Here is a 22,076-nt window from a genome sequence, read left to right as displayed (position 1 = left end):
CATAATCCACAATGGGATCTTCCTACTTACTCGAGAAAGCTGGTAATGTAGTCCTTGCTGCAGGCCGACCAGGAAAATGGATTGGTATTGGCGGTTATGTGAGCAGCCATCAGTTTGGCTGTCTCATGGCCTTTGGTACCACAAGAGTTCCCAATACCATCATGGTTCATCCCAAAACTGAAAAAGGGAATCAATCAATAAAAGAAGTGTCAGATGGCATGGCTGTTTAGCTCCCTAGTCCCACAATGACCACAGGTAACTTGAGTTGTGCAGCTCTAAACCAGCTGTGTGGACTGTGTGGAAGGGTTAAGGGTCAAACCCTGTCTGGGGCTCAAAAAGTCCTAATCACCACTGTGATTCCTGCTTGACACTCAGCTTATGCAAGTCTGAGCAGGCCACAGACTTACTATCACTAAACAGAGCCCCAATAACCCAGGTGATCTATGGTTCAACTAGAAGCTGTTTTATGTCTGGTAAGACCAATAGTTGCATTCACATAACACATGCCGATACTCGTAGAATAGAGAAAATTCCATTACTTAAATGCAGTCTTTGCAATTTTCTAATTGCGACCATTTCAATTACAATTTTGATTGAATTGTGATGCATCTTGCAGGCCTAATGTCTGGATATAATAAATAAAAATATCTTGTGTTATCACAAGATGTAAAAGCTCAATTCTATGCCTAATATACATACATGCATACATACACATGCACACATATATATATGCACACATATATATATATATATATATATATATATATGTATATATGTATATATATGTATATGTATATATATGTATATGTATATATATATATATATATATGTATATATATATATATACATATACACATATACATATACATATATATATACATATATATATATATATATATATATATATATATATATATATATATATATATATATATATATATATATATATATATATATATATATATATATATATATATATACATATATATATGTATGTATGTAAAACTGCAAAACTGCACAGCCTTAACCTGTTTATCCAAGGCTGGCGTTTATGACATTTTACTCTACAGTGGAAATAAATCAACTTGCTTGAAACCCCCACACTATGCCGGTGTTTTTTTTTCCTCTCAAAGCAGCAACTATTTTTACAACTGCCCCACAACAGAAGCAGACATGAGACATAATAAAGGAAATCGCCATCTTGCTGAACTCCCCAGACGGGGACACATAGACTAATACATCATCATTATTTTGCTTTATATTCAAGAAAAAGGAGCCAGAGGTATGTGGACACTAACATTTGCATGAGGAAAAATATGGCAGTAAAAGTTCAAGCAGTCTGCTGGAGGAGAAAAAAAACATTGTACCACCAGGTCTTATGGCCAAAGTTTGTATAGAAGAAACTATTGAGGAATTTGAAGATATGCCCAAAGTGTAATGCTTCATGTGAGGCTCTGTATTTTATAACACGAACTCACTTATGGCCAATCTCATGCGCAATGGTAAAAGCAGAGCCAAGACCAATATCTTCATTGATGCTGCAGCTTCGCTCTGGCTCGCACATACCAGCGACTGAGGCCAAACCTAGTAACACACAATCACAAAAAAACATTGTGAACGATACTTTATATGTTTTCTTCCTAAAACTTGACAACCTTTAAGCAATAGGAGCCAGATCTTCATAGGTCAGATAGGGAGATGCCATTTTTTAAAGATTACATCTACCGATGACAGCAGTGTGGTTCAAATTACACTACAACAGGTGTGTGCTTTTCTGCTATCATATGATTCCTTAGAACGAGCACAGTAAGGAAGGAAGCACTTAGACTTTCTGACATAAGTTGTTGTCTTCTGTGTTTTCTCTTTATTCATTACCTAAAATCATATTGCTGGGGAGATTAATTAATTGGGTGAAGGTGAAGTTTTCTCCCAAATGCCAGAAGTGCATAATCTCCAGCCCCATAATTACTCAGCGACCCCAAAGGGCAAAGATGTGACCTGGGAGCATGATCCCTGAGGGGCGGAGGCAGGGTGAGACAACGAGGAAACGGAGCAGATGCCAGGGCAATTAAAGGGATGGGGGGAATGTGACAAATGCGGTCAATCTGTCAAACCAACCCTGAAGTCACGATGTTACTGCTAAGATATACTGTGGTGCCTAAGGGGGCTTTTGCTGCAGATAAGATGGGGTAAGAACATTTAGGGCGGAACCAAAGGGTAACTTGAAGCACCCTCAATGACTATCAAAATATCACAAGCTTTATCTTTCTCCTGCAATCTCTTTTTCTTTTCAAATTCTATATGTCCTAATATGTCCATCTCCTCCTCACTTACTACACTCTACTTTTTAAACTCCCCATTCTCCTCCCCCCGTCCCGTCTTGCTTCCTGGCCATCCAACTCATACCTTTTTCCTTTCTCAGTGCAAGTGTAAACACCTTAGACATACTGAGGTTACAGGCCAACAGCAGGGGTAGAGAAAAATGTCTTACTAATCTAGAGGCCATGAAGGTGAGTTGTATATTGCTGACCATGTCCAGAATTTACAAGAAACATAGAGCCACAAGTGGATTTAGAATAACACAAGAGAAAACATATATCTTATTTTACATAGTCTGCCCACTTACCTAATGTGCCGCAAGGTTTGTTCTTATAGGTGCATATGTCATATCTGTGAGGAAAAAAGTAAAATATTGAGTTTGGTTGATATTTTACACTTTAGTGTTTTGCAATTTATTTGATTCCATCACAGCATCAGATTCCACATAGTGTTTCTCCTTGTACTTTCAAATGCACCTTTTGAAGCTTCCAGGCACCAAGTAGTCAGTCAGATATTGAGGGAGCAGACCTAATAAGGCTTTATAAATTAAAGAGGCACCAATGTTTCAGTCAGTGCAAAGACAAAGAGGTCAAACTAAGTCTTTCATAGAGTACAGCGACATATGAAGTTTAAAGTTTGTCATAAATATTAGGGCTCCATGGTACACAGTATGTAAAGCATGTAATGCCTGAGATGGTGCACGCAAGTATAAAACATTAAAATAGTCTAAAATGGACAGACACACAAGTAGCAGTCACAAGCTTTTTTTTACATTAAATAAAGACAGGGTTTAATCCTGAAATACATAATTCCAAACAAATAAACATAATTCTAAAAAATTCTAAATTTTTTGGGGTGAAAGAAAGATTCATCAATTAAGAAACATAGGTATTTATCATTTGAGACCTGCTCAATAGTCAACATTTGTAATGATGTGAGGCAAGTTTGAGAATAACATAATGTTTTACTTCTGCCAGAGGGCCTCAATTGGAAAGGCTCCAGCGCAGTAAAGGACTGTGCCATCGGCATAAAAATGGCATTTTCCATTAGACACATATTGTTCAAATCTATTAATGTAAAGAATGAACAAAAGTGGGCCGAGGATAGATCCTTGGGGTACACTCTCAGTCACTCCAAGAAGACTCCTTATCCATCTTATAGAATAAACAAACAATTATGTCTCAAATGCTCAACATGAAAAAAAATATATTCCTGTAGTTTTCCTACCAGTAATTATTAGCCATTACTAGTAAAATTACATTTAAATTATCTAAAATAAAACAAAAAAAGGACCATGAGTCATTAATACAAGTTGAATAAATTAAAAGTATGTGAGACCTGATGGGAGTTAAATGGAAATCAGTAAATTTGACAGTAAAAAGAGCAATTTACCACACAAATTCACTGAAGGCTTCATTAAGATATGTGCGTGCACAGCTTTACTTACCGTGTGATTAGTACAGCATTGTCATGATGAGCCATGCCATTTTCAGGGATGCTGTTACCATTGCTGTGATGAGAGAGAATAGATTTCTGCCACTTACAGAAACTATCCAAAGACTTGTCAGCATGGTGGTTAATTTCTAGGTTCGGCTGCAAAAGAACATATTTGAATTTTTTTTTTTTTTAAATAATAATAGTAGTGGTAGTATTAATAGTACCATAATAGTAATCTTTGCAATGTATAAAATGTGTTGTCATTTCCTAGTTATTTCAAATCAATAGATTAGAAACACTGAAAGCGCTGCTGCAATAGTAAGAAATAATTTAAACTTTTCATACCTGATCTTCTGTTAGAACAATCAATCGAGTGACAATAATGTTCACAACATTTCCTAGACTGGCATCGCGGTAAAGTTTGGCAACCTGACCTCCAGAAAAGAATAAAAGGCAAAAAGTCAGACATTTGTGTCCTTAGGTTAACAGTAAATAAAGTCATAAACAAAAACAAAACACTTACAATATTCATTACTGACAAGATGTAGTGCTCAATGTCTTTTCGTCCATGATAACCGACCATCATTTTATCAGCAACAACTAGAGTCTCCACAAAGCGCTCAGAGCTGACAGAGCGCCTCTGTCTGTGGGTACGATTGGACAACTCATTTTGTGAAGCAGGTGAGAGCTGATCACTGGAGGATGTTCTTAACGGACAAGATGCACCAAGATCTGTGAACAACAGGTGCAGTCACATAAAATTAGCCCAAATTTAAACAATAAAACTGCACTTTGAAATAATGACACATACTGCTTGCTCAAGTAGGAAATACAGTGAAGTATTTGAAATGCACACAGGAAATCTGCCCCTTTGAACCTTACAGCTCAAGCCTTTGCTTTATGACCCAGATGCTCTGGGAAAAAGCTATAAGATGGTACATGTTAAGGCACGCAAGCTTCCTGGTGAAGACAGCCTTTTCTCCATCTTACAAGACCATGGCCTAAATACCTGCCTTACCATCTGGTTCTTTTTTCCAAGTTGTCATATTTCTCCAAGACCAGATTTTAACTCTAGAATTAGGGTTAGGATGTGTAATAATTTGTTTTGTTAAAATGCCAAGGATTTTTTATAAATGTCTGGGTTACTAAAATTTAAAAGGGGGCTTTTACATTTGACGGATGTCTATGACAGCCTGAAAGGTATCCAGACCAGACCTAAACACAGCACACAAGAGGCCTGGTCATGTCTACCAAACATCAAACCAATGCTTCGTCTAACCACCTATTTAAATCATTCTGAAGCGTCATTTCCACCCACATAAAGTCCAAACCCAGATGGAGGTATACCAACCTGAAATGCCACAGCTGAACTCCTGGCTATGCTCTTGTGGTGAGGGAATTGCAGACATTTTATAAATAACATGCTGCTGTGCTTCATCCAGGTTCCATTCATTCGAGTTTGTCAAGGACATGTTCTTTAATGGCTCTATTAAATACTGTTCTTCCTCAGTTGTTATGACACCATGCTTTGGAGTGAAGAGAAGAATGACACTACAGATTAATTATATATTTGTTAGACTCTACAGCTGTAAACATGTGTGTATATGGGCACTGAAATGTGTCATATTGATATTGTATTTTTATTGATATTGTTAAATACAGCCACAATGCACGTTACATCAGCACATAAAACAAAAACACACTTGCAAGATCAAGTTTAAACTACTTTGAATAGGCACACTTTTCTCTTTGTTTCCATGGATGTTATTGCTTAGCCTGGAATTAACTTATCTGTCCAACCCAATTACAGGTGTATTTCTCGCTTAGTAATACCTTAAAAGACATGCATTCTTACTTTGATCGGATCTGTAAGTTGGCTCAATGGAGAGGTATATGTTTTATGCCAAATTATGGATCATTCCAGGCAAAGCAATAAAGATTTCATAGAGACAAACAGAAAAGTTACGTAGTTACTTTCAGGGTTGTCTGACTAAACTTACTGTAGTTATGCCCATATTTTGAGTCATACATTTCTTTTCTGTCCATTTTGTGTATATACAGTACATTTACTCGAGTATCTCCATCTTACTATATATGTCTACAAACTGCCAAAGATAATTTCTAGTTCACTTCACTGACAATGGCAACAATACTTTTCTGATTAGGCTCTATTCTAAGCCTAATTTAGGGTAAAAAATATATATATTCTCACAGATAAGTAATAAGACTTTGTGATCCATTTTATGTGCTTCAGTATAAAAACTACTCCTCAAACAAGATGTCATGCAACTTGGGACTATTTGCTAAACATATGAGTAAATATATTAGAAAATGTGAATCAAAGACATTTTGTACTCACCAAGCCTTTGCAATTGCTGAGGGCCACTCTGGATGTGTTATACTGATTTTGCAAGAATCCAACATAGTGACAGTTATCTACTGTATTATGTTGCCACTCGAACCCTTCTTTCCCCCAATACTCCACAGTAAAATGCCTTGACATTAAGTGAGGGTTGAGTGTCAGGTTTAATTGAAAGAGCTTTCCATAAGCTGACAGGCTGTAGAAGAGCCGAGAATCAAGGGCGTCTTGCAGAGATTGTGGTCCAACTGATGCATCTGCCAAATCGCGCCTCCACCGGCGTGAGTGTTTATGTTTCACAGTGTAACTCATGAACTTTCCATTTTCATCCACTCGTACCGGGACTGTCAACTGATAGTGCTGCAGGTATGACAGGAACTCCTCTTTTACACACAAAAAGTACATGCAAGTTAGAGAACGCGCTTGATCTGGCTCGAGTAGTGCAAGAGTAACGTTTGCCTTACCTTGAGAACTGTGTGACAGCCTTTTGTTGTCTTGAAATTCAGTAGCAGCCATCACTACCAGGCTCAGTGTCCAAGTCAGCGTCTTCCACAACATTTCCATAATTCTGTGCAGCGTCTGACAGAAGCTGCTAGAGAAAGTCTACAGGCAGACAATAAGTTTGATGACACACCATACCAAGTCCATAGTCTGCCTCTGTAAATGCTGTGAAATGTCTGTGGGCCAATGTCTAGCACATCCAGGGTTCAAATTTCTTCTGAAAGCCAAAGCGCCCAAGTCTTATTGGCGTCTAAAGTCATGCCTGGTAGCAACACTGTAATCCACCAGGGGCAGTTGTCTTTGCTGGGCAGTTAAATGGGGGGGCTGTCCTGAATAATCCATCCGAGTTTCTGTGGAAAAAAAAAAAAAAAAAAAAAACCTGGTCGGTTATCAAGATTTCAAATGCTGTGGCTACTTGCTTGCTCAATAATGTTCAATATTGCCACGCTCAGTCTTTACACTTCTGCAACTGCTCGTTAAAATGGCAGTGGCAATGGCCTGTCAGGAGACTATACTTTCTGAGCACTGTATATTTCTACAGCCCAGGCTCGCCTCGTCCAGACAGCAGCGCTCCCCACTTGGCCACCATGACCCAGACAGTTGGCAGGCGGCCCGTAGGAACACCGGCATAAACTCAAGCAGAGCCGCAGCCTGCAACCGCAAGAACGGCGTGTCATCACATCAGACAGTCGGGTCTGCTTGCAAAGATGAGTTCCCCGTCTGTTGGACTCGGTATATTATAGCAGAGATGCAAACCGAGCTTTAACATTGTGCGGCGGAGTGGAGGTAAACAGATTTTTTTTTTTTTTTTTTATATAAATACGTGTGTTTGGACTCGTCGGCAGTTGTCCGAACATGGCAACGCCGCATAAAATATGGAATTAAAGACGTAGGCCTACCGAGACGGACTTGCTCGTCATCTTCAGCGCAAATGCACGGGGAAGAGCACAGAACAAAAGCGTTGAGCTCCACAGATGTAGGCTGCGCTTCATCTCCTATTGGAACCCAGTCATCCCCTGAAGCCGCAGACCCGACGCCCCAGACACTGAACTCACACACACACAAAAAGTTACTCAGCTTTTTAAGTCTTGGATGTGGTCCAGCAGAAGGTTCTATTTTCAGCCTATCAAGACCGTCTTTATAATCTTGACTCGCTATGGTGCGCTCAGTGGGCTTAAGAAGTTAGTTAAGGTCGCAGAGATTTGTCAAAAGTACACGCAAAAGTTTGTCTTGGAAGCCGCTGCTCGCTCGCTCGGCGTTGCAGAGACCGGGTTATGTCCCAGTCCCAGTCCCTCTCCCGGACACCTTCAAATTAGCAGCTTTTTTTTTTCAGAGGGAGGTGACGTCAGTGCAGATGTGCCTCTTCATCAGCTGTGCGCATGTCCATCACCGTTACTCACCTTTAAAGCTCCGGCAGGAATGGGTCAAGAAAATCATTTCATCTATTTACAAATACAATGTCGATGCCACTTGCGTATTTCATCTGAGTGATGGAAAGCGTGCCTAGCGGGTGGATTCATGTTTTCATTTATCGTGGTGTTAATTTACCTTTAATGCATGTCGCCGCCACTACTCCGTCCGTCATTTGTCTATAGGAAACTGAACATTCTGCCCACTCTCGATTGAGCTGCTCATTGTTGGCTACAAAGCTGGGATCTTCATTGTGTTACTCGCGTTTAAGGAGAGAGAGACATCTTGTGGTCTAAATTATAGGGACAGCGTGGACTTCATGTGATTAGGACCTCGTCTTGCGTCCACGTCTTGATTGACTTTAGCCTATGGCACACATTTCTATAACGCACACATTGAATCATTAATAGATCTAAAATGGCCCTTTGAGATTCAGATAAGTCCGTAGAAGAGGGCATCTACAGCAAATTCTCATTACACCGCAAACAAGAGTAAGTTGGTATCGGTTACAACAATGGGAAGTAATTTACCATTGAGAAAAAACCTAAATCAGATGCAACAACACATTAACTAGAATTGCAGGATAATTGGAACGATATAGCGGCTCCAATCATTTTGCATCCAAATGATACTGATCAAACTTTAACTTGCATCATACGTTTAAAGATCTGAAAAAAATGTTAAATGGTATTGACAGTATCAATGAGTCTAATAAGGATGACATTTCAAAAGCTTAATAAAGAGGCCAAGGAGTTTAATGAATTTGAATTCATTTCAAGCATAAAACTGTGTCAGACTGGTTAAGTTACAGGAGCATGTCTTGCATTTCACACAAAAATAACACTGACGATGCAGCAACTGTGGAGCATTAAATACAGAGATATAGGGATGCTATTATAGGGAATATCATTTTTCACTATAACAAAAAAGGGGATATGATGTTGGTTACTTTTAAGAATTACTGAGTCATTTGGGTTTCCATAGCTTGTGCAGCCCATTCAGGTGCTGCTTGTCGTATCTTCTCCAGCAGGTTGTTGACTTGGAAACAAAGAGACTGTATCTGTTTGTCCCAAGTGGGAAGGGGTTCACGGGCTGTTCCAAGATAAAAAAGTAATCAAATGAAATGTATTTTATTTGGGCACTTTTTTGAACAGATAAAAAGTACTTACTTTCAAAGTGTACAATGCCATCAATTTGATCAATGAAGCCATTCATGCGTCCTTCAGTAATCATTTGAGATGCTATTTTCTCAGCCTTTAGGGAAAAGAAGAAGCTGAAATCTCCCAATAACAAAACTCAATATAGAATTTTAAGATTATCATCGTTAGAGATACAGGCGTTACTTTTTGTATTGAGTCATTTTGACTTACCTTTGCGGGAGGGATTTCTAATAATGCACCCAATTCTTCAAAAGTTATGTTATTGTAGAGTTTGCTTGCTGACAACAAGTTGTGTTCAATAACAGCTCTGTCCAGTATGCTGGAACCTAAAGTAAAAATGTAATTGTGGACCACAGATTCAATTTCAAATTCTGTATCATAATCTCACGCAGAATGAGATGGCTCGAGTCAGGGTTAAGTGCTGCTTGCACTGTGTACAGTAGTACATATACGCTTAGCTTTTAGCGTGCCGGACTGTGAAATAGAAAAACAATGTTCAACACTAGAAAGAATGTACTCACCATCTGCTGTGGTTGCTTTCTGGTGGGGCATGAGCATAGCAGCGAACTCCTGCAGCTGGTTTCCTCGAATAATACGATCCAAATACATTTTTTCCAGTATTCCATAGGCAGCCAACTGTTGGCAGCGTTCATCTTTGAATAGAGTAGCCAGCATGCGAGAGCGCTGCTGGCCTTGAACACAAAATATGACAAATAAATTATATTGTAGCGAGTTTGCACAGGTTTACTTCGCTCAATCATTAAAGCATTGTATTAAGTACCTGCAGAGGCCAGTATGGTACAGTTGAGAGCATGTTTCAATGCTTCCAATCGTTCGCTTTCATGAACAATAGACTTATAGGACAGCTCATTGTATCTTTGTGCAGCTTCAATAAATTTCCTCCTGAAGTCTAATACTCTGGCATAACACACCTAAAACAACCAATTGATGTAGTAACATGTAAATACTGCATACTTTTCAAAAAATGCATACTTTTCAAAATTGACCTTGTAATGAATCTGCAATTGCTCATTTGAAGACTCATTTTGTAATAGTGAAGCTCTGTTTATGTAGGCTTCAGCCTGAACTGGATCGTCATCTTCCAAATAAAGCCTAGCGATTTTCAAGTATGTATCCAACTTGTAGTCAACGTTATATTGTCTAAAAGAGGTGGTCAAATTACATGTTTAGAGCATACAAAACAATTCATTGCATTATGCCAAACCTACACAACACTTACTTTTGTCCCGTTTCCAAAGGAATTCCAACTAATACCTGAGCAGCATTTCTCCAATCTCCTTCCTTTTCATAAATGGTTGCCAAATGTTGTCTGATTGAGGCCACCTAACAATGATAGTATTTGGTGAATACAACAAAAGAATGATATACTGGAATTCGTTTTGCACATTTTACAGTTAGCTGTGCAAGTGCTGCTAATGAGGGATGGATTGTCATATGACTTGCATCTTTTCAAGAGAGTGGAACTAATAAATCAGTTAAAACAGTTGTCTAATACAGTGCTAAATATATAACAGTTCAATTAGATGGGTTTATACTTCATAACATTAATATTTTTTTTAACCTCATAAACTATAGAGGTGATTTGCACAAATCACCAGATTCTTGTCAGTGCATTTTAAATGGATACTTTAGCTGTGCCATTTAAGTACTAATCTCTCACAATATAGACTGATGCAAAAGTATGTATCATGATCAAGGGTATAAACAATTTCTGAAACATGAAAAGATAAAATTGTAAAAGTTTGTTTTTCCCTCAAAACCAGCACAGTCAAGAAATTAACATTTTTCAAGAAAGTAACAAATAAATAAAAAAAAATCATGTTTAAACATGTTAACATTTACTTGTTCCTCAAAAGAGATCACCCTGGGCTGAATTCTTTCCAATGTAAAATGATAAATTGCTTTTGCCGTTGCATCTGGTAGGTTTGGGAGATGGGTGCAGAAGTCAGTTAGTAACTGCCTTGAGATCACAAGACTGACATTTTCATTGACCACTGGAAAAAGGGAAAACAAATATTAATCACACAAATGTGTTAAAAACAAGATTAATACAACACAATCAGATAAACAGATTAAGGATAACTTACTTGCGTCAACAAATGCCTTCAGGGATTCCAGCTGGTCTGCACCTGTTAACTGAATTGCTTTTTCCAAAATTTGTCGATATCTAGAAAGAAATGTTCATAACCTTGCTTTGTTGGAGGTGCAATTTAACACATATTCAGTATGCATAATGTCTGCCCAACTAATCTTCAATATTACTTTAGAAAAAAACCTGGAGGTGAAAGTGAACTATCAGTCTACCATACTAATATATGTTCAATAATTAACATCATATCTATATGCAAAGAAAACTAGGTATTTGAACTAAATACTGAATGTCCCTATTTTACTTCTCTATTTTTGAAGAGGAAACAAATAATATTTGTTTTCTATTTTCATTCTATTGCTGATCTCAATTTCGCCATTGAAATCACATTATTTTCGACTTCACTTTCGCCTCCAGTTGCTTCCATTCCGGAATTTGCACAAGTAATTGGGAGGAAAAGTATTACTTTAGCACACGTTCTTCACTTAGCCTGTCAGTGTAGCGACTGAGGCAAGAGTTAGCTTAGCTTAGCAACTGAGACGTTCATATCCACAAACAGGCCAGGTACATGCTAGGTATGGTTGTTTTGTGTATATACTAACTTGGCTGCTAAGTCTTTATGAGATCCAGTTGAATTCATCAGCTGTGAGAGCTCCTGCTTGACTTCTGAAGCCATTGTTTCGACGCTAAACAACAGCTAGCTAAATTACAGACTTCTTCTGCTTAGCAGAAAGGCACGCTGGCGGGTGTTGTGCTGCCGCTTACAGGCACGTACACTACATTACACCATTGCAGATCAGCGGAGGAACCAAACGAATAAATACGAATAAATCTGTATATAATTACCTATTTGCTAATTATAAAATATGAGGACCCAATATCAGAGCTAAATGAAAACGTCCTTGTGATGGGACAAGTCTTTTCTGTATACATATCCCTTTCTTCCCTGTCCAACTGCAAAAAAAATACCGTTGTCGAACCCTTTTGCTCGTGATTTTGGTTTGAAAAAGAAGAAAGAAATCAACATAAAATACTAGAACAATATTTAGAATTGTCTGCATGAGGTCATATTTGAATAAGTACATATCAACGTGCAAATTATTCTAACTTTTTACTTTTTCCATGCAAGTGGGTGGCTATGTTATTGTTGCAACGTTTTTACGTGATGACGTACAATGCGGTGGGCGTGGTTGGTTTGTGAAATGTCAGGGAGGAATGGCGCTCGGCGCGGTATTTTGAACAATTACTTTTCCTTTTCTCATTTTATCTGCAATCGTTGCTGATCGTCAAAAACACTGGTAAGCAAGATACAAGACAATGCAGAAGGGGATGTTTTGCTCTTTATGTTACAGAACGCACGGCCCTTAAGGCTTAGGTATTGAAGCATATTAGAGCTAGCTAGCTGAGGTTAGCAGGCTCAGCAAGTTTGCTATTCCAGTTGTCCTGCTGAAGATGGGTTGACCTGATGAGGCTTATAATAGGGAAAACATAAAAAGTAGAAACTGGATCGGAAGAAATTGATCCAACTGATTTGTTTGCATGTGTATTACTTGTCTTGTATGTAGTTGCCCAAATGTAGTTTAGACTTAGAGGAAAAAAGACTCACTTGGCAAGTTGGAGTTATTATTAGTCTTTTCCGCTATGTCATTAATACACATAATAGAGAAAAAAATAAGTAATTATATGTAACTTTTATCAATTTCGCTTACATAGTACTGTCCCATTACAGTCTTGTAACGATACTCAATTATTAAAAGCTGGCGTTGTTTATGTTGCATACCTTTTTAAACAGTTAAATATGCGTCCATAACGTAACAATCTACTATTTATTAGTTTTGTTTACACACCCTTGTCGGCCCATGTTATTGTTATGTTTACTTTTGGTGTGTTTTCGTGTGTGAGTGAGATATCTGTTTTTAGCCGAAAGCTAGCTGTACTGATGACGATATAAAAATGGCGGATCTTTCGAAATCCAACCCTTGCCTTAAATAGTATCGAAGCCAACAAACTGCCTTACACTTTCTCTCTGTCCTGACTTGGGACAGACATGTATTTATTTGTGTAGTGTTGGTAAATCTGCATGTTATAATAACACGTTTTGAAGTGCGATATATCGCTCGCTACACAAACTGTTATGATAAATACACAACCCTTACGTCTGATCATACCAGTAAACCCTTTTCTAGAGGTAAGAGTCAAAGTCACCTACATGTTCAAATAAAAGTATATGTGATAAATATTAATGCCAAAACCTTGATTCATCCTGCAATTAACTATTAGTGAGTACAGTAATTATTGGGCCTCAGGCCCAAGTGTTGGGTTGTTAACGTTTTCTATAATTCACCAGAACACAAATACAATACAAGACACAATGACTTTGAGCACTCTGGCAAGAGATTGTTGAATAATAGCGCAAATGGAAATGCTTGCAACATCCTTTAATTTAACATAAGTTTGGCAACCAAGGACAGTTTAAAGCTTTCTTATGTGACAATTGTTTTTTCAAAAGCAGTCAAATTGGTAATTTGTATATTATGGTTTAATAAATACTGTGTATGGTTAATGGAAACGTTGCACCTGCGGTTGACATAAGTACATGTCTACTACTATGATGTTTTTGGACAATATGCATTGTTTATTTCAACCGTAACTCGCATAGATTTGCCTTTTTCCTTTAGTTCGGACCCCATAAAGTGGCAGCCATGGATGTGGTGTCTCCAGAGCTCAACAGCCTCCTCCCAGACGAAATAATGGATACTGAGGCAATGGAGGACCTGCCTCACTCCCATGCTCATGGTACCACTGCCCAGTCCAAGGCCACTGATGAGACATTGGTTCCAATGGAAACTGACAAACCTGTGGTTTCACAAGATCGAGCACTCTCCTCAGGTGTCACGACAGTAGAGAAAACTGTGGCAACTCCCACCTCAAAGGATTCTGCATCATGCAGCGATGCAGAAAATCCAAATCCACTTTCTAATTCAAGTAAATCATCATTTCTCCCCACTCTAAAACAATCTCTGGCCACCTCCACTGCCATCACCAGAACTACAGACAGTGTTACTGGGACCGTTGTTTCAACTGGTGGATTGCAAAAACTCTCTTCCCCCTTCACCATTTCGGCTGCAAACCATCAAATTATTCTCAACAAAGTGGCCTCAGCACAGGCTGGTGAAGCAGCAAAAGCTGCTCCTACTTATCAGGTTATTAAACAAGAAGGCCAGAAACTATTGGTTACAACCATTGGAAAGTCGGGCCAGCCTATAGTTTTGCAGTTACCACCCAATGCCAGCAAGGCAACTGTTGGCCAAACATCTGGAGACCTTAAAACCCAAACACCACAATATAAAGTTGTGACTATAGGTGGGAGAACTGAATTGAAGCCACTTGTTGGAGGTACAGCCAATCAGATGACCACATTACATGCCCAGCATCTAAAGACTCTACAGGTATATACTATAATACAATATCTATTATGCTTTGTCTGACTTGTTCAGGAATATAACACTAGGGCTGAGGCATCAGGAGATAATCGCATAGCTTTTTTTTGTAGACGCTAACATGAAGCCATCCTCAGAGTGTTTTATGGTTCAATATTATAAGGACTTATTGTTATACTTAACCCTGAATGCTTTTAAATGAAAGAATGCACGTTTCCAAAAGTTGTACTACAAAACACAACATAAGTTGTGTTTTGTAGTACAAACTTTCTTCCTCTTGCTCAAACCTATCGGCACCAAAGCTGGTATTAACTAAACACCAGCTTTGTCGTTCCAATTAGTCAGCAAATACATAAAGACGATAACATGAAATTAAAGTCCATTCTAGAAATATTTTACCCCATTGAGTTGGCAGAAAGTACTGTACTTGGATCCACAGTGCTGCCCTCTCCTGTCCTGGGCAAATTCATGTCTGATATTGACTTGAACAGCAGTGGAGCACTGCAGCTTCATTAATATACAAGATATCATTAAATTATAGGTGTGCCGATCAGGATACCAATTATCTGAAATTTGAATCTGCTGATACCGATCACATTGACTCGAAATTGTTTTGTACATAATAATAAATTATCTATTATATAAATATTAATATTTAAAAAAAAACTGCAACGAGCTGGCTCCTGTCCAGGGTGCACCCGCCTAAGGCTCAAAGTCACTGGCTCCAGTCACACGTGACTGCCAAAGGGAACAAGTGGCAGAAAATGTATTAATATAATGTATAAATCAATATACTTTTAGGCCTATATTAAGATATAGATTTGACAAATATAAATATAACCTGATGACACCTTTTATTTTGTTGAATGATTGTTTAAACTGTCAGAAAATGTTGTCATAATGTGTCAGTTGTGTGTAAATTGTCTGCGTTTTCAATGCCACGTCGCTTTCGGAAGTGGAGGGATTCTGTCCTGTAATTTTAACGTTTTGTTTACGTCTTCACAAACTGCAACTTCACAGATATAAAACTATGATAAATATTTACAACCGGGAGGATTTCAGAAGGAGCTTAAACGCTACTGTTATAACTCGATGTTTGGGCCTCATGCGTAAACTTTGACCGGTGCTTCTCATCGGTCCATTTTGCAGATGGCATTATTTTTGCTATACTCGGCCCGATCGTGATCTACATTAAAATATTGCAATACATTTACAATACCAAACACAGATCACAACAAAACCACATTGTGATATATTGCTAAGCATGACATTGTCCCATTCCTATATTGAATTTTCATATTTACAATCAAGATATTTGTTTTGCTAATGATACATTCTTATGCTTAAATAAAACTACAGTTTAATGTTGCTACTATAATGGTCCAAAAATGTTCGATGTTACCATGTTATAAAAACGTCTAACAGATTGCCAAGAAGACACCTGTATCATCATCTGCACCAATTAAGTTTATCATCACTAATAGTGTAAACAGCAAAGGGGCCAATCCGCAGTCTCCAGTTATTGCAGGCAAGTTTTTATTATATTTCTAATTCACCATTTGTTTTTGAAAACTTTAACACACAACTATATTTCCTTATTTAGGACGTGTTCTTACACAGACCTCGCCTTTGCCCGCCAGAAGCATTACTTTGACTGAATCTCTTAACACCAGTTCCGGAAAAAAGATTGCCATTTCCCCCTTGAAGACACCCAGTAAGGTAAGCTTTTTCAAAAACAACTGTTTGTGTTACACTGTTTAAACATATGTGGCTCCATTTTTAATGAGTAGAGAACCCCAGTATAATTAGGAAGCACAGTTAAAATACACGTGTTATCGACTAAAATTTGGTGGTATTGGGAGGATTTATTTGTTATTGTCTTTAATCTGACTTCCGGTAATCTCCAGTTCTGTCCTTGTTTACCATAGTCTCTGTCACATTTATTAATTTCTGCAGGTAACTGTAGTATCCGTGGCATCTCCAACTCAGAGTGCCTCTCAGAAGACAGTCACTCTGCCTGTGAATGTAGCCCTTGGCCAGCAGATTCTAGCCGTTCAGCAGTCGTCATCAGCTTCACCTGTCAAAGTGGTCACAAGCCAAGCAACAGTACAGGTAAGCGGGATCCAGCAATGCTAACCAGTTTCCTGTAAACATCAAACGGAAAGGGATAAAGAACATTTGACATGACATCCTGGCACGCTAAAATGTATCATTTTTTTCACCGTCTTTGCCTTTGTCTTCCGTTTCAGAATATCAAACCTGTCCAGTCTGTGGCAGTGGGTGGTGTTGGTGGTTCTCAGTTTAAAACCATAATTCCACTGTCGACACAATCAAATGTTCAGCAGATTCAAGTGCCAGGAAGCAGGTTCCATTACGTCCGCCTTGTCACAGCAACAACAGCCAGCAGCACAGTCCAACCCAGTGGTCCCAGCTCAAATTCTGTTCAGACAGGTGAAATGCAATTACAGAGTCCAATATTATGTAGGAAAAGAACATTTTGTATTTTTTTTTAAACATAAATTGAACTGAAATTCTTGTCTGCCTCAGCCAAACCGATGATGGTAAGCACAGGAGCAGTTAGGATGTCCGTCCCAATTGTCCATGCACAGTCAGTGAAACAGGTTGGTATTCATTTTCCTCATGACACCGTTTTATTCCTCAGTTTTAGCTTTTAAGTTAATTGTTATTTGCAGGTGGCACCAAAGCCTCTGACGACAACTGCTCAAGTAGTGTCCACTCCTCAAACCCAGCAGCGACTGATCATGCCGGCCACCCCCCTACCGCAGATCCAGCCCAACTTCACCAATCTGCCCCCAGGAACTGTACTGGCACCGGCTCCAGGAGGTGGCAATGTGGGATATGCAGTTGTGCCCGCTCAATATGTCACTCAGGTTGGAATGACTGCTTTTGCGTCAACATTTTTGTATTTCTTTTGAAAGGACACATATTTTTTATACTCTCATTGTTTAGCTCCAGCAGACTCCCTTTGTGACCCTTGCCAGCAGCTCTGGTTTTCCTGCATCAAGTAGCATCCAGACACAGGCCAGACTACCACTTAATGGGTAAAGAAAACCTTTGTTTAATTTTGACAAAGATTTCTTGTGCCAAGAGGCTTTATTGCCGTCTTCATATTGTATAAACAGTTTTTACTACTAATCTAGTACTGTATGTCCAGAATTTTAAGAAATGATTTGGGTTGATGAAGGTTTGTTTAAAGTTTGCAAACAATATTTTGACCAGACTGTGAAATTATAGTCGACAACATCCCTACAGGGAAGTTTGGTGCTGTGACAGCTGTTTGCAATCATGCGGCTGTGGATAGATAATATTTCATGTAAACAATATAACTGTATCAAGCAATCACCTGTCAAAATCAAATCTAACATTGCCTGTGATGCAGTTTCTCATGGCAGAATGGGTCTTGAAGCGTCCCATCACTTTTCATGAATCATTTCACATTATATTGCACAAATCATAATCCTAAAAAAAATATATATGTTATTTCCTCACAAACTTTCATGTTAATCGCCTTTTTGAAGAAATTTCATTTTTTATACAAAATTGAGAGGTGTCCCATTCCACTTGGAGCCAATGTCTCCAGTGCCTTCTGAATGGTCCCTTGGGGATAAAATTTGCTTCAATGTCGTGGCTAAAATCAATCTAGCATTTTGTCGAAACATTTCTGAAATAAATGTCAGTTCCTCCTCAGTAATTGAATGTTTATTTGAAGTACTAGAATGGGGCAAAAGAGGATCATTTGGGTTGTTAAATTTAAACAAATTTATTTTTGGATGTCACTGAACAAAAGTTGGCTTGACGTTTTATATTGTCCGATTAGTTCCGTTTTCTCGTGTCACGAGCAGCATTGTCTTAAGATTGACATCAAACAGTAAACAATGAGGGATTTCTCATCTAAGTGTTATTATTATTCACAGCATTTCAACAGCAGAATCCACATCCAGACCAAGAAAACCCTGCAACTGCACCAAGTCGCAATGTCTTAAGCTGTAAGTGTGCACAAAATGTGAAAATGTGCCATTTTGTGTAATCTAATGTCCTTTTACATTTCTAGATATTGTGATTGTTTTGCAAATGGAGAGTTCTGCAATAACTGTAACTGTAATAATTGCTTCAATAACCTGGAGCATGAAACTGAGCGGCTCAAGGCAATAAAGGTAAATCATCTTTGTATAATTTGAAATCATAAGTTGCATTATGTTATATGTACATAACATAATTTTATACATATAATATACGCTACATATAGTCATACGCTACGTGTAATTGAGGGTCAGTAACTTCACAGACATGTTTGGACCGGAATCCCGAGGCCTTCAAACCGAAGATCGGTAAAGGAAAAGAAGGCGAGTCTGATCGCCGGCACAGTAAAGGTTGTAACTGTAAACGTTCGGGTTGTCTCAAGAATTACTGCGAGTGCTACGAGGTCAGACATCTTGCATTAGTACATTCTGTTCACAAAGCAGGATTTTAACCTAAACTACAATTCTTTCTTTTCTAAAGGCAAAAATTATGTGCTCATCTATTTGTAAGTGTGTTGGCTGTAAGAACTTTGAGGAAAGTCCGGAAAGGAAGACGTTGATGCATTTAGCTGATGCAGCAGAAGTTCGAGTGCAGCAGCAAACTGCTGCCAAGACCAAACTTTCATCTCAGATCTCTGACCTGCTCATGAGAACAACTCCAGTTATTCCCACAGGAGGCGGAAGGTACTGTTCTTTGTCTGTTCTTTTAGTGCATATGCCAGTTTTTCTAATCATTAATCATTAGCCCTACTTAATTTGGTGGAATAACTTGGTACAGACTGACCATTCTGATATCCAACATGTTGAAACCTTACGCTTTGAGGTTTGGAATAATTGCCAGATAATAGCCAGGGGACACAAGAAGTTTTGGGGAAATGTGCACACATTACCCGTGATGGACGTGTTTTCCACAACCTACATGGGATTAATCTCTACATGCGAGAGAGCAGCCAATGAGTGGAACAGCCTGTCTCTGAGTGCCCGATCTCTCACACGTTTCCTCTGAGCGAGTCACGGCTTTGGCCGCACTCATCTTCTCCCTCCCCTTTCCAGGTCTAAACCCTGCTAACTCACCACTCATTTGGCAATTTTAAAGTATTTCTGAAGAATGTGATGACTTGAGTTTATTGCCTCTTCCACTTTGTTTGATCTTTGTGGTGAAAAGAGTGTTTGTGATCATTTCTATCGTCACAGATATGAGTCACAGTGCGTCTTCTCTTTTGAAATGCCTCATTCAGAGTTTTTCATATAGCACCAGTTTTCTGCTCCTCTCACTGTCTGCACAGCTGAGAGAAGAGGAAAGGCAGAGGAAATGAGAGGAGAGAGAGAGAGAGAGAGAGAGAGAGAGGAAAGACCGAGGGAGAGGAAAGGCAGATGAAATGAGAGGAGAGGAAAGTAAAGGCAGAAGGAGAGGAAAGGGGAGGAAAGTAAAGGCAGAAGGAGAGGAAAGTAAAGGCAGAAAGAGAGGAAAGGGGAGGAAAGTAAAGGCAGAAGGAGAGGAAAGGGGGAGGAAAGTAAAGGCATAAGGAGAGGAAAGGGGAGGAAAGTAAAGGCAGAAGGAGAGGAAAGACAGAGGGAGAACATCTCTTCACTGTATGTCACATCTACAGATAGCTAATGCATGTTGTAAATAAGGATCAATACTGGCGCTAAACCATAAAAATATTCTGTTTTGTTCCTTTACAGGTTGCCATACACATTTGTAACAAAAGAGGTCCTTGAAGCGACGTGCGAGTGTTTGCTGGAGCGTGCCAAACGCTCAGAACAGACGCGTCAACCTCAAGCCGAAGCTGAAAGAATGATCTTGGAAGAGTTTGGACACTGTCTCATGAGGATCATAAGTTCAGCAGGGAAAGCTAAAGTTGACTGTGCCTCCATAAACTGCTAGGTCTGGGCATGAACTACCCAAACATTGGAGTGAAGAAGACTTTTCTACAGTGACGACAAAACAGCATTCATCTACATGAAAAGGAATGACTGTTCATTTGTGACATCAAGTGGACAAAACAGAGACTCATCCTGTTGAAGGCCATCTAAATGAACATTTTCATAGCAAGTTGCCTTCTCAAGTAGTTCATCTGTATGTTTAGACAAAAAGGGGATTTTAAAATTTCACTTCATTCATATAGTTCCCCAACATTTGCTCTAACATTTTATCCTTTTGACTGTTTCTGGATTTTAGAACTGATTCATTGTCTAACTTTTATGAACATTTATCTTTGATATTTATTTGTGAAGAATTTTAATCATTGTAAAGCACCATTATTGAATAGCTTGTAGTGCTATGTGAACTATTAACCAAGTTTACTCTAACCAAAAGAAATTGAAATATACTGATTGATTTTATCTGAAAAGAAATTGTTACACAAGTATGCAAATGCACACACAGGTGTTATCACAACCTTTACAAATGTTATTGGCATTTTATGACACATTTAATGCTGAGGTGTACTTGCTATTTTTGGCACTTAATTGTGGAAATTGTAATCACGAAAAATGTATGTTGTTCTGTTGCTATTGTGTTTTTATTTCTAATATTGATCTGCCCCAAACCTTGTGTTAGACTTGGCTCTCACAAGTATGTTTTACTATATTTTGTCTTTTAGTTAAACCATTGCTGCGTTGAAGACGAGTTGTAGCTGGACATGTTCTTTTCAATATTTTTCATACAGAATCATTTCCAAATTAAAACGACTTTACTAGTATTTAGGAAAAAGCATTTTCCCTATAATTGATCTGGACATATGCATACATTATTGTATTATTCTAAGGAACAACTCCCAATTTGCCGAAACCCCTTTTATATCAGTAACACTTTCGAAGTGTAGCTGGTAACTCAGGTAAATGGTCTCGCTTGTCAAATAAATCATGTAGTGCAGTAAAGCTATGTGTTTTTATTTAGAAGCCATTTGTACCCAGCTTTGGTCTTCAATGTGACTATCATCAACACACCACTAAGTAAAGCATCGGTTTTGAACCACTATGTGCCTTGAGCCAGGGCCGAGTGTGCATTGAAAAGAAAAATAAGTTAAAGGCCCTGTATGTTACTTTTAAGCAAGAAATAGACTCAAACAAAAGCAGTTTATTTAGGTGCCCCAGGTCTTGGCCTTTGGGTGGCCTCTTTGCTTCTTGTTCCACTGGATGTTCCTTTAGCTATATCTTTTCCACCGTGTGGCATCAAACTTGTCTATCTGCATGGAGAATGTTCATATGGATATGGATATGGAAATATCCAGGTGACTTAATTTACACATGCTTTAATTAATGGTTTACTATTTTGGATTGTTCTGAGCAACTTCT

The 22,076-nt window shown here is 38.5% G+C and overlaps 3 protein-coding genes across 4 annotated transcripts in view; 1 reads left to right on the top strand and 2 right to left on the bottom strand.

Moving 5' to 3' along the window:
- The window catches only part of adamts6 (ADAM metallopeptidase with thrombospondin type 1 motif, 6), a 32,275-nt gene extending 24,638 nt beyond the window's left edge, over positions 1–7,637 (bottom strand). Inside the window, exons 1-10 of one of the 2 annotated variants that reach the window (XM_072454356.1) lie at positions 7,516–7,637; positions 6,580–6,966; positions 6,116–6,498; positions 5,108–5,282; positions 4,280–4,488; positions 4,102–4,185; positions 3,767–3,912; positions 2,627–2,670; positions 1,479–1,584; positions 31–177 (exon numbers count right to left, since the gene is read on the bottom strand). In XM_072454356.1, the coding sequence (XP_072310457.1) occupies positions 31–177; positions 1,479–1,584; positions 2,627–2,670; positions 3,767–3,912; positions 4,102–4,185; positions 4,280–4,488; positions 5,108–5,282; positions 6,116–6,498; positions 6,580–6,679 (1,394 nt within the window). In that variant the 5' untranslated portion in view covers positions 6,680–6,966; positions 7,516–7,637. Of the gene's footprint in view, positions 1–30; positions 178–1,478; positions 1,585–2,626; positions 2,671–3,766; positions 3,913–4,101; positions 4,186–4,279; positions 4,489–5,107; positions 5,283–6,115; positions 6,499–6,579; positions 6,967–7,515 lie in introns of those variants that run through there. The other variant, XM_072454357.1, reaches the window with a different exon arrangement.
- Positions 7,638–8,763: 1,126 nt separating this feature from the next.
- cops4 (COP9 constitutive photomorphogenic homolog subunit 4 (Arabidopsis)) lies at positions 8,764–12,020 on the bottom strand. Its single transcript, XM_072454355.1, has 10 exons — positions 11,899–12,020; positions 11,295–11,374; positions 11,050–11,201; positions 10,427–10,530; positions 10,194–10,347; positions 9,968–10,118; positions 9,708–9,878; positions 9,397–9,512; positions 9,196–9,280; positions 8,764–9,118 (listed from the first exon to the last, which is right to left on the bottom strand). Exons 1-10 carry the CDS (start codon positions 11,970–11,972, stop codon positions 8,985–8,987), a joined length of 1,221 nt encoding a protein of 406 aa, XP_072310456.1. The 5' UTR covers positions 11,973–12,020; the 3' UTR covers positions 8,764–8,984.
- Positions 12,021–12,451: 431 nt separating this feature from the next.
- Positions 12,452–21,659, top strand: lin54 (lin-54 DREAM MuvB core complex component). Its single transcript, XM_072454354.1, has 14 exons — positions 12,452–12,594; positions 13,975–14,745; positions 16,162–16,264; positions 16,340–16,455; positions 16,693–16,848; positions 16,986–17,187; positions 17,284–17,357; positions 17,430–17,627; positions 17,707–17,798; positions 18,672–18,743; positions 18,809–18,911; positions 19,043–19,180; positions 19,258–19,460; positions 20,463–21,659. The coding sequence occupies exons 2-14, from the start codon at positions 13,999–14,001 to the stop codon at positions 20,662–20,664; spliced, it is 2,406 nt and encodes an 801-aa protein (XP_072310455.1). The 5' UTR covers positions 12,452–12,594; positions 13,975–13,998; the 3' UTR covers positions 20,665–21,659.
- Positions 21,660–22,076: the final 417 nt, after the last annotated feature.

This window comes from Eucyclogobius newberryi, unplaced genomic scaffold, assembly GCF_026437365.1.
Source record: "Eucyclogobius newberryi isolate DKJ021-1_F unplaced genomic scaffold, fEucNew1.0.hap1 SCAF_2, whole genome shotgun sequence".
NCBI lineage: Eukaryota > Metazoa > Chordata > Actinopteri > Gobiiformes > Gobiidae > Eucyclogobius > Eucyclogobius newberryi.
This window is presented reverse-complemented; position numbering and strand designations above follow the sequence as displayed.